This window comes from Budorcas taxicolor, chromosome 1, assembly GCF_023091745.1.
Source record: "Budorcas taxicolor isolate Tak-1 chromosome 1, Takin1.1, whole genome shotgun sequence".
In the NCBI taxonomy this organism is placed as follows: Eukaryota; Metazoa; Chordata; class Mammalia; order Artiodactyla; family Bovidae; genus Budorcas; species Budorcas taxicolor.
Genome location: NC_068910.1, coordinates 204,299,517 through 204,312,185, shown reverse-complemented (window position 1 = coordinate 204,312,185; position 12,669 = coordinate 204,299,517). Strand labels below are relative to the sequence as shown.

General features: G+C 46.8%; 1 protein-coding gene across 1 annotated transcript in view; it reads left to right on the top strand.

Moving 5' to 3' along the window:
• The window catches only part of DSCAM (DS cell adhesion molecule), a 678,525-nt gene that overhangs the window by 538,197 nt on the left and 127,659 nt on the right, over positions 1 to 12,669 (top strand). The window contains exon 16 of the mRNA XM_052645681.1: positions 3,589 to 3,659. Within this exon, the coding sequence (XP_052501641.1) occupies positions 3,589 to 3,659 (71 nt within the window). The remainder of the gene's footprint in view (positions 1 to 3,588; positions 3,660 to 12,669) is intronic.

Sequence of the window (12,669 nt, the reverse complement as noted above, 5' to 3'; positions counted from 1 at the left end):
ACGAAACCTCCCTGGTGGTCCAGTGGTTAAGACTCCATGCTTCCAAAGCAGGGGATGTGGGTTCCATCCCTGGCCGGGGAAGTAAGATCCCACATGCTATGCCATGGGATGAAAAAAAACACACAAAAATGTCGGGTCTGTCCTGGATACAGGGATTATCCCATGTCCCCAGACCACTTCACAGGGAACTTCTTAAAATGCAAGACCAGACTGAAAACACAAAATGCCCCAAGTTCACACTTAATGTTTTCTGATAGAATCAAGGGCATTTTTGAACACTCTCCTAGTGACTTGTTTTTGATTATGAATATATCTCAACAAGAAAATAACAGCTGACTATTGCCAGCCAACCCGTTGAAAAGGCTACAACAAAGGACAAAGAATCCAGAATGGGAGGTACTCTGCACTGCCTCTGATTCTTAACCAGCAGTCTCCATGTTCAGTCTGACTTTGCACAATTAAATTAAAATAATCAAGCCTCAGTGTAGCCGTCAGACCTCAAAATAATTTTTTTCAAGGATTTTTATGCATGCACCACGTGCTTCTTGCTGACCACAGAACTTCTCTGTGTTAAAGAGAAATCTCTTCCACATGCTTTCATTGCATCTGATATGGAAATATTCCTGCAGAAAGGGCTGGTTTTCCTTATTACTAGTGCAACATGGGAAGCCCCTCACCCTGGGTATAGAAATTAACTTCAGCATTAGCACTGTCTTTGCACTAAAGAATCAATAAATCCGAGAGGCTGCAGGACCCCGAGAAAACTCACTGTCCCTGTGACCTACTAGGGAGAGAGAAGAGTGCCCTGGGTTTCAGCATCCACACAGCGCTGCACTGATCAAAGCAAGGACTCACTCTAGACTTGGTTCCTAAGACCACACAGCTTTGATTGAGTCTGTTAGGAAAAGAGGGAAAGACTGATATGCAGATGTACGCCCGAGCCTGCTGTGACAGGTTCCCAAGCTGAAGCAGGGGCTCCTGGGCCCAGGCAGGAAACTGGTGGAGGGAAAAGGTGGGCTCCAACCTGCCTGGGGGGGCAGTCCTGTATAGGTTTCCCCTGAGAAGGTGGACGTGGCTGGGACGCGGGGTGCAGGGAGGTTGGGGCGCACGGGAGAGGAAGGCAGGACAAGGATGTGCAAAGTTATTGTGAGGAACGAGAAGTCTGAAGCTCTGAAGCGTGCCACGTCCCCTTTAAAGAGGTAAAGTGAAGACCAGAACTAATGTTTAGGAACAGAATTGAAAGCTGGTGCCAGGCATCGTTGCTGGGCTGGAGGGGGTGATTCAAGGACAGAGGCTGTGTCCCCTGCCAGGATGGAGACCTGGTGAGTAGATTTCTGGGAGAGCTTCCGTTCGGAAGGGAGCAGCCTGCGGGCCCAACTGTCTACCGGCTTCTGGTAAATGCTTCCAGCTGCTGAGCAGACACCTCCATACAATAGCTCCTCTTCTCTTCACATATATATTCCTAACATGCAATAAAGCATCTTTCCTAGAAAACTGGCTTCCTTTCTTCGCCCCTTTGGGTTAGCATTCTCCCCGAGTCCTGCCATCCCCGACTGTGGAATAAAAGTGAAAAAGAAAGTGTTAGTCGTTCAGGCGTGTCCGACTCTTTGCAACTCCATGGATTGTAGCCCATCAGGTTCCTCTGTCCATGGGATTTCCCAGGCAAGAACACTGGATTGGGTTGCTATTTCCTTCTCCCAGTGATTGAACCTGCATTCAGTTGAATTGAACTCCTGAGCCTCCTGCATTGCGGGCAGATTCTTTACTGTCTGAACCACCAGGGAACTTAGTAACAATCCCAGCACCCACTTCTTCCCACCTGTTGCCACTGTTTATCCCCAGTTCTCCCAGTGGCATTTCTCCTGCAAGCATCAGTGGTCTCATAAAGCCTCAATTGAGATAGGGTGTGACGGTTCCATTGCACATTATCCTCATAAGTGAAACTACCCCCACTGGTGGGTCAGTGCTCTCATGCACCGGGTACACCCTTTTCCACAGGCTAGTGCAACAGTCCAAGCCTCTATTGTGTTCCTGGCACCCACCAGTCTTCCCCTGACTTTGTCCCTTATGATTTTGGTGAAAAGAGAGACAATCAGATTTGAACCTGCTTTCTTTAAGGAGCAAATACACCTGGGTGTTCACTACTCACCCTGCTTCCCTGCCCACTGGGTTCTCTTCCTCTCATCCCAGAGGTGCTTGCCTTATGCCCCCCTCTCTCCAACACCTCCCCTCTTGCTCTGTCCTCTTGCTAATCTCCTGGGACCTTGTTCTTTCAAGTATACCTTTCCTTTTGCAATTTGAATTTCTCCTTTGATGTGCTCCATAAAAACACCCAGTGAGAATAATCATCATTATTGCTTATATGTTCTAAGCATCATAACCCAGACATGCATTCTATCATCCCATTATACAGAGAAGGAAAAATTGTCAGAAAAACTGTCACCTGCAAAGGTGCAGAAAAATTGTCACCTGCAAAACACCTCGAAGTTACTAAGCAAGGGAGCCAGAATTTGAACTCAGGCAGAAAGATTCAAGTGCCCATCAACTTAGCAGCTGCACTGTGGAATCACTCAAAACTTCTTTCTCGGTTAAATGGAAAATACGTTTCTGCTAAAATGACCTTATTCTTTCCCCTTCCTCTTCTTTCCAAACCTTCAGTCTTGTTTCTGTTCCCTATTTTTGATTTCTCATCTCCCAGTGCTCCTCACTTTTCTGCAGACTGGCATCTCCACATCCACAGAAATGGCCCGTTCACAGCTCAGCAGTGATTGTAAACCTATCTTCCCAACAATATGTGGTCACCCAGTGGGGTCTCTCCCTGCTGACCCCTGGGTTCCCTTTTGCCTCCACTTCTCTGAAGACACCTGAGTGTGTGCTGTGTTATAACCTCAGCTTCCGTGTGCTCAGCCCATTGTTCTGATCAGACTGCAAACTCCTGCTGACAAGGCCGTCTCCTCTAAGCTTTACACTGTGTATGTAATACAGGGTAGATTCCTAGTACAGAGAGATCGACTGTGCATGGCAGGCGATTGGCACCCCTATCACCACTGGATATAGGTTGGTGTGAATTGCGTGTGTTTTTTTTCTCTTCCACTCCAATCTGCCCTCTGTGGCTAGTGCCCCAGGTTAGTAAGTTTTCTCTTGGAAAGAGTGGAGAATTAAAACCATCAAAGAGAATCAGAGGCAGAAGAATCCTTTTTTTCCCTCCCCAAGTAGTTTGAGTCTCCTGAGGTGCTCCAATGCATATCACTAAACAGCGTCTCCAAAAGAACCAGAGGGATCTTTGTAGCCACTATAGACTTTGATCAAAGAGATGTTTCACCACTTTCTGTTTTACTAGTGTATTAGCTTATGGTTTATTCATCAAGTTGTCAAAGACAAGGTGAGGAAGAATACAAAGATGTGTGTCGAAGTTCACTCTCTAGAAGCGAGTGAGCACCGGGTGACTGTTGTGCACAGTGATTCAGCAAAATTGATTTTCCCACGAAAGCTGCTGTGGCCCTTCTTCTGGCCCTGAGTCCTGTTATGCAAGTTTCAGTCCACGCTGGAACCCATCTCTAACTGACCTGTGGGTTTTGGTCTTTCCAGCTCCTGATGGCCCACCTCAGGAAGTCCACCTGGAGCCCATCTCTTCCCAGAGCATCAGGGTCACCTGGAAGGTAAACCCAGCAAGCACACATCCTCCTGGCACTTTCTCTGTGGGGGTGGCGGGGGGAGCCTTCATTCACATTAAGTATTATGGTGCCAAGGCATGCACACTTTTTTAACTTTTATTTTATATTGGAGTATGGTTGATTTCCTGGGCTTCCCCGGTGGCTGGGCAGTAAAGAATCCACTTGCGATGTAGAAGACATGGGTTCGATCGCTGGGTTGGAAAGATCCCCTGGAGGAGGGTATGGCAATCCGCTCCAGTATTCTTGTCTGGAGAATCCCATGGACAGAGGAATCTGGTGGGCTAGAGTCCATGGTGTCACAAAGAGTCAGACACGCCTGACCCAACGAGCACGCATGCATAGTTGATTTATAATGTTGTGTTCATTTCCGGTGTACAGCAAGTGATTCACTCACATGTAGGAAACTTTTGTTTTGCAAAGTTAGATTAAATACCTTTTTTACTAAAATCCAGTCTTTGGATTTATGGCAGATTCTGTGTTTACAGATTGTAGTTCTTGAACCATATTTTCAGTCTCTGAATCGTGATTGGATCCTGAGTGCTGGTCTTCATGCAAATCGAAAACAGATAGGCGTGACCACACTCATGAATTTCATCCCAGTGGAAACATACCCTAATTCCTCTTCCTAAATGCCAAATCACGGGCTGTGTGGTAGACAGTTTGCCAAGTGGCAAAGAGAAGAGCGGTCCTGGTCATGCCCCTAGCTGGCGGTGGCCTCGAGCATGCCCAGGGAGGGGAGCGCTGGGCCAGCTGCCGGCTGAGGCAGTGGTCCCCCGGCATGGCCAGCAGATATTGACTGCCTGCCAGTGAGCTCATTGCCAGCTGCTGGGACGGAAAGTCTGGGCCACAGTGCAAACAACCATACCACTCGGCATGCTGCTTCCTCCGGCATACATGGTTTTCACAGCCAAACTCTCACTGAAGGAAGCAGCATTGACCAATGTTCTGGCCTGAACTCATCACAAACTAGCATGCTGGGCAGCGCTGCCCCTGGGAGCCTGCAGTCACTGAGGGGCTGGGTGAATTGGCTTGGTTAATAAGTCACGCCCTCCGTGTGACTCGGAGCTGACCACCTTCCTTCCAATTCCACTTTATCTAGAATGCCGTGGCTGGGTCAAAAAGTCTGCAAAGCCGCACTTCCTTTTCCACTTCTGGATTCTGATGTTGCGCTTTGCACTTTTCTCATTTGCTTCTTCCCGCTTTCCTCACCCTCTTTCCTGTGCTCTCCCTTAGAGAAAGTAACAGCCGCAGTGAGGTCTTTAACCCACACACCTCTCGTCCCCCTCATCCATTGCACCTCTTGCTGTGTCTTCTTTTCTTTTCTTCTAGCATCAGCCGTTTCATAAAATGACTAGCCTCTATAATACTACTACTAACAAAGGATTTTCATGGCTGGAATGGACGCCACCTTGGATGTAAACACACATCAGTGTGGCCAGCCCCTTTGTGTTGGCTTTTTACAGGCTTGGCCACTGAGCTGTCATCCCTGTGGGCAGCACACTGTCTGTTCAACTGCTCAGACAGGGCAGGCCGAGCCGGGTGGGAGGGGGCCGAGGGTCTTTGTGAGGACATCCGCCAGCTGTGAGCATCACTCGCCTTGTGATGAAAGGCACTCAGCAGGCCCCAGCCCCCCACACAGCCCGGCCTTGCTGCAAAGCGAATGCTGACTCACTCTGTCTTGCGTTCAAGCCTGGGAACTTTCCCTCACCAGTCCTCCGCATTCTCTTGCATTTTGCCACTGAAAAGATGAGCTATTACAGCGGGCCCTAGAGCTTTCTCTGTCCTGCCGGAGAGAAGTGTCTGTCCCCAGAGCCCTTATAACTAAAAATAGAAACTTCAGAGGCTTGAAAAGGTATTGTATCCCTTCTGTCTCTATAGAGAAGCAGCAGGAAGTCAGTAGATTGCAGTTAAATGTCTTCTGAATGTCAAAAGGATGAACGAGTTGTGGGCTATTGAAAGGAGGCCTTGCCTGCCTTAGACTGAACCAGCTGCACTGTCCTGTTCATGGAACCTTGATTTATTCCAGGGTGGCTGGCTGCAGACAGAGATGTGGTGATTGAACCACTGAGTGGAGGAGGGGCTGCCCGCCGAGCTGTCATTTCACACTGGCCTGATTGTGTCATGCAAGTGCGTCACCAATTCAGTCTAACTGTAGGCAATACTAAGTGATCCAAAGTACTATGTGTTGCATAAAATAAGCCTTGATTTTATGGTATCAAAGCTCCAGATTTACATTTTGTGTAAAGAGGCTGATAGGAGGGACTTCCCCTGGCAGTCCTGTGGTTAAGACTTCACTTTCCAATGCAGGGGGTACCGGTTTGATTGCTGGTCAGGGAGCTGAGATCCCATATGCTGCACAGCCAAAAAACCAAAGCTTAAAAAACAGAAACAATATTGTAAGAAGTTTTAAAAAGACTTTAAAAATGGTCCACATCAAAAAAGCAAAAAAAATCTTAAAAAAGAGGCTAAGAGAAAAGGAGGAGGAAGAAGGAAGGAGAGAAAAAGAGAGACATTGTATTAACTGAAGGTGTGTTAGTTGCTCAGAGGAAAAAACAGCTCCAGGCTTTAGGGAGGAATATAGCCAGTTTAGACATTAAACCTCCTGAAGGTCAATGGTAAGCACACAGGAAGATGCCCAAGAACTTGCCTGTGTAATGGAAGATGAAGAAAATCCCATGGACAGAGGAGCCCGCCAGGCTCCAGTCCATGAGGTTGCAAAGAATTGGATACAACTTAGCGACCAAACAACAGCAACAATCTGAAAAATACTTTTAACTCTATAGAGTACCTTATCTCCATAATTCCAACAAATCAAGGCATCATTACAACCTAGTATATATTTCAGAGATGATCTCTTACAGGGGCTTAGTTTGTCATTTAAAAACAAAACTGCCTTATTGCCAATGACCTTCATAGCAACACTATAATAAACAGCAGAGGCCACTTGACTTCTACATCCAGCGCAGCAGTAAAGAATCTGCCTGCCAATGCAGGAGACGCAAGAGACGCCGGTTCGATCCCTGGGTCAGGAAGATCCCCTGGAGAAATAAATGGCAACCCACTCCAGTATTCTTGCCTAGAGAATCCCATGGACAGAGGAGCCTGGTGAGCTACAGTCCATGGGGTCACAAAGAGTCAGATACAACTGAGTGACTGAGCACATACCCAACGTGGCAGGGAACTGCCCAAGATCTGAGGGCTCCTGACTGTCCAGTGGAGGCCCCCCGCCTCTCTTGGCTATCTGACTCTGCTGGCTAGGCTTATAAGCAGTAGATGTGCTAATGTATGGGAAATGCCAAGATTGTGCTTGTGCATGGAAAGGGTCAACAACCCTTTCAGCACCTTCCAGCCTCATGTTATAAATGTAACTAGCCCCACTAAAGTTAAAGGAAATAAAGTAACCTGTCCACTTTTACCTACTACCCCTTCCTTTTCAAATTGTAAAATTAACCTTGACATAACTGGGCATTAAGTTGACCTCCTTGCTTCCGCAGTCAGAGGAAATTCAAGAGCGGCTTTGGAATTAGTTTTACTTAATTTTTAAGCCCTCACTTTAATTTTGAACTCTCTCCTTAAGCTGTGAAAAATTACACAATTTGAATTTCTTTTATGAAGTAATCAATTAGTTCTAGAGTTGGATTTTCAGCATTTTTTTGACCAACATGCCTGACAAATATTTAAGGAATTGTCATCCCTTCTCATATTGATAAGTTTAACCTCTTCCCCTATAATGAGAGAAGAAAAATCCAAACTGATTTCAAAATGTCTTGATCATCCGCATAACATAGGGCTGTTCTCTCAACCTCTTACAATCCCCTTACCTCTCTGAGGGGAGAGGGCATATTTTGTTGTTCTTTATGTTTCCAGTAGCAGCACAGTAAATATTTGTTAAGTAAACACATGGACTTCTCATTGTTCACCTTCACGTTAAAATATGCATGTCAGGAGGGGGTCCCTTTCCTTTGGAAAACTCTGGATGCCCTAAAAAGCCCTACATGACTAAGTTATCATCTTACTTTTTTGCACATGTATAAAATATACAGATGCCCTTCACAAAACCACTCATTGCTTATTTGCTTTATTTGGGGTATACTCTGCCCCTCTACCCACCTCCCCACTGGATCAGCCCTCTTGGTTTAGCCATGTGATTGGTCTTTTCCTAGAAGTTCAATTCTCTACCCCAAAACAGAGCTGCCAACCTGCCTGCCCCAAGGGTCCTGGCTGGCCTCCCAGCCTAAGCAGGCGATCCTCTTAGTGCCCAGCCTCAAAGGGCAGTGAGCAGATGCTGGCCAGCTTCACAAAGGCTGCTGAGCCGCCAAGAGTGTGGGATACCAGCCCACACCTGGGCATGCTGGGAAGACAGGTTGGCTGATTCACAGCCCAGGAGGCTTGTCTCTGTCCAGTCCCAGGGAAAAGGCCAGCCCTCTCGGCTTATTTGCCCTGACAGGACATCAGCTGAACTTGAACCAAGGGCTCAGATCAGGGCCAACTCCATTCATCAGCTGGCAGTCCTTTCAGATGGTGTCTTTTGAAGGTTTCACTTGGAGCCTGGATGAACGTGGCATAGTACAAGAGACCTAAGGACAGACACTTTTCTCGTTCTGTTTCAGAACAGTTAGCTTATAAACAAGTTACTGACTGTTAGGTCACAATAAACTTGGAGGTAAGGGTGATATTTGTGCATTGATTGTTGGAATGTATGATCAGAAATGCAATTAAGAGTAGTAAATAGGAACATCGAGGTTGGAATCAAAAGAGAATTTTGGATATTGACTAGTGACCAGTCATAGGTCTTTATTTATATCAGCATCACATTTTACAAGTGGATTGGCTTCCAAAGTTTGGACATTAAGGTAAAAATTGCTTATGACAGGATAATATTAAAATTTATTTGATTGTGTGTTGAGTACCCTAGGCATGTTACCAGTGAAACCTTGGTGTCATACATGTGTGAATATTTAATATTTGCAGTGAAAATAAGGCTTCCCAGGTGCCGCTGGTGGTAAAGAACCCGCCTGCCAATGCAGGAGACACAGGAGATGTGGGTTCGATTCCTAGGTTGAGAAGATCCCCTGAAGTAGGAAATGGCAACCCATTCCAGTATTCCTACCTGCAGAATCCTGTGGAAAGAGGAGCCTGGCAGGCTACAGTCTATGAATCACGAAGAGTTGACTGAAGCAACTTGCATACATGTGAAAATAAAGAGCATATGTAAAAATATAACTGGACAGGATTTTATTACATTACGTATCAAATATGATTAGCATTAGGTTAAATGTATCTGTGGCAGGTAAATTACAGATAAGAAGAATATTCTGATACAGCATGAAAAGTACTAGATTAGACTTCAAAATAATTAGATATTATTCCCATCTCCACATTTAGGAGAAATGATCTTGAACAAGTAACTTGATTTGTAATTTCTGAAGCTTGAACCCTTCCATTAGGTCCAATCTGTGTCTCCTTTTCATTATGTCATAGACAGATAGACAGCAGCACATTGTAGCCTTATCTGTAATCATCACTGTGTGCTGCCTTGACAGCCAGGAAGGGTGAAGGTCAGAAGAGCATTTTAGGATATGCAGGCTGGTCCTTTGAATAGCAGCCCTGATTTTTGCTCTGCCCTGGATGCTGGCGCCTCTGATGCTCTGGACAGCACAGTCCTTTCTAATAACAATATTTTGGGGTTGTTGTTCAATCACGCAGTCATGTCCAATCTATGCAACCCCATGGAGTACAGCACACCAGGCTTCCCTGTCTTTCACTATCTCCCAGAGTTTGCTCAAACTCATGTCCATTGAGTCAGTGATGCCATCCAACCATCTCATCCTCTGTCACCCTCGTCTCCTCCTGCCCTCAATCTCCCAGCATCAGGGTCTTTTCCAATGAGTCAGCTCTTCACCATCAAGTGGCCAAAGTTTTGGAGTTTCAGCTGCAGCATCAGTCCTTCCAATGAATATTCAGGGTTGATTTCCTTTAGGATTGACTGGTTCGATCTCCTTGCAGTCCAAGGGACTCTCAAGAGTCTTCTCCAGCACCACAGTTTGAAAGTATCAATTCTTTAGTCCTCAGCTTTCTTTATGGTCCAACTTTCGCAGCCATACATTACTACTGGAGAAACCATAGCTTTGACTGTATGAACCTTCATTGGCATTGTGATGTCTCTGCTTTTAAATACACTGTCTAAGTCAGTCACTAAATGGATTCTTTCCTGGCTGGGCTTTGGCTATGCCCTTCATTTCCCCACAGAAACTTCCACATTGCCCTCCTCACTGTCTCCCTGGTCTGAACTCGGGGCATCTCGCCTGTCCCTGCCAGTTCTGTCTGACTGACTCCACTACCAGGCTCTGGGACACTTAGCCATCACCATTCTGGCATAGTTGGTGTCTCAGAAGTCTTCTCTAGCTTTGCTGAGCTTCAGAGGCCACTGCCCCCTCCTCAGCAGCTGCCTGAATTGGACATAGACCCTTAGGAAGGATACAGGGCATCTAGAGACCCTGATGTTCGGTGGAGGTTATTCCTGGACCCCTCAGAGCTGGTAGATACAAACTGATCCTGGTCTGCACATGTGCTGTGAATCCCTCTGTTAGACCATCAGCAGAAACCACTGATAAACTTATACAGCTGGTGAGAAATACTCTCTGTTGCTCCCAGAGAGTGAGATTTGCAAAGGACAGCAGAATTCAAAAGAAGGAGGGGTCTAGCAAAAGCAGCCAGAGAAGGCAATGGCACCCCACTCCAGTACTCTTGCCTGGAAAATCCCATGGACAGAGGAGCCTGGTGGGCTGCAGTCCATGGGGTCACTAAGAGTCGGACACGACTGAAGTGACTTAGCAGCAGCAGCAGCAGCAAGAGTAGCTACTCAACAGTTGTTTGTTGGTGGGATGACTGAATGAATGTGTGAACAAATGAATGAGATGAGAGCCACCCTTAAGTTTAGAAATAGAATAAATAGGTCCTGGTGTGCAGTAGTTAACCTCAAGTTCATCCCACAACATTCTCCAAACCTGTTTCTAAAATTCTGCATTTGTGTTCCAAGCACACCCTTGGTTGCCGTCTCCTCCTGGGCTGCCAAGTCTGACCAGCCTACGGTGACCATCAGCTCCAAGGCCAAGTTCTTGGCCTCTCCAGATGGTACACAGTTCAAACACTTTGTCATTCATGGTTACTTCTTGAGCTCCTTTGTCTGTTGTTTTTGTGGTTCAATTGTTGTTTGCTAAGTTGTGTCTGACTCTGCATCCCCATGGACTGCAGCACCCCAGGCTTCCCTGTACTCCACCAGCTCCTGGAATTTGCTCAGACTCACGTCCATTGTGTCGGTGATGCCATCCAAACATCTCATTCTCTGTCGTCCCTCTCTCCTCCTGCCTTCTATCTTTCCCGGATACAGGGTCTTTTCCAATGAGTCAGTTTTTCACATCAGGTGGCCAAAATATTGGAGCTTAGCTTCAGCATCAGTCCTTCCAGTGAATATTCAGGGTTGATTTCCTTTAGGATTGACTGGTTTGATCTCGCTGTCCAAACAGTGTCTCATTGTCAGATCACATATCCAATTTTTATTTCACACCATGTGGCCCCTTGTTCTTTACCTGTTCCTCAGTGAGCAGTAACACTGAAGGGGGAGCTGCCTGGCCACACACATCCCTTGTAGAAGACAATGAGTGCTCTCTCAGTCGACGGGGCCAGCTGAGCCCCAGCAGGGCTCTGACCGATGACGCCTCTATTCCCCCTCCATCCTGCCCGCCCTGTGAAGCAGTCCCTTTGCTGCCTTCTGACTCCTAAGACCACAAAAGGCTCACAGTCCTAATTCCATTCATTCCCTTCTGTTCTGCAAAGATCAAAAAGAGGGTTCTTGGGGATCTGAAAAACTGGGGAATGCACAGCTGTTGGTTCTTAACTAAATAGTCCATTGCAAGCAAGGCCAGTCCTGAACCATTTCATGATTTTTTAGTGATGACAACAGTGGTTCTCAGATTTGAGCATGCTCAGAACCCTGGGGAGGGCTTGTCAACACACAGACCAGTAGCCACCTCCTTGCAATATGTGTTTCTGACATCAGCAGGTCTGGGTGGGGTCCCAGCTTTTCCCTAGCTCCCCCACATTTCTACCATTCCCCCCAACTCCCCCAAAATTCCTACGGACCCCTCCCTAAAGTTCCCCACCCTCCATCCCTGGGTCATTTCTTGTACCTGCACCAGGCACAGCCAGGTCCACTGCCCCCTTCTTGGGAATCCCCCTGCTCCCATTGGGAAAAGGTATCTCTCACTTTTCCCTTCTGTGCCAACAGCCCCCTGTGCCAACCTTCAATGCAGTGTCACACTCTCTTTTAATCACAATTCACTGTACGTCTCTCCTACTCACGATGCCTTATACAGAAGAGACACCAGCTCCTGGTGGTTACATTTAATGCATCCATTTACTGAGCAAGTTATGGAATTTATGCTGTTTATATTGAGGAGCAATGAGAGGGACTGGAGGAAGCACACGGAGATGAAAGACTGTTTCCACCTCTGTAATAAAAGGGAAATAAGGACAGGTGACATTTTAAGTGAATCTGCAGGAAGCTGAAGGAAATGTTTTCAATCATGTTTCAACTGAGTCACTCGACATGCTGGCTTGATGTAGTGTTCCAAGTGTGGGATTCTGCAGTGGAAGCCTTGGGCTCCCCAGGCCATAAGCTGGATCTTGACATCCAGGATGGTCCACTCACCCACCAGCAGTGAGCAGGTGGAGGGGAGCATGCTGGAAACAGGACCTGCCCAGTGGTTTTCTGAACCTGAGATGCCACTTCTGATCCATCACATCCATGCTGGTGGTGCTGTGAGCATTTGCCCATCCCTGATTTTCCAATCTCTGTAAGGAGCAGAACTCTGCCACAGGCAGTTTTCAGGCTGATTCCGGTGGACACGTAAAATACAGGCACTTGCGAACCACAGGAATAAATTGACACGGGGCTCCTGTTGTCAAGGGGATCAAAAGAGACAGTTCCTTAAAG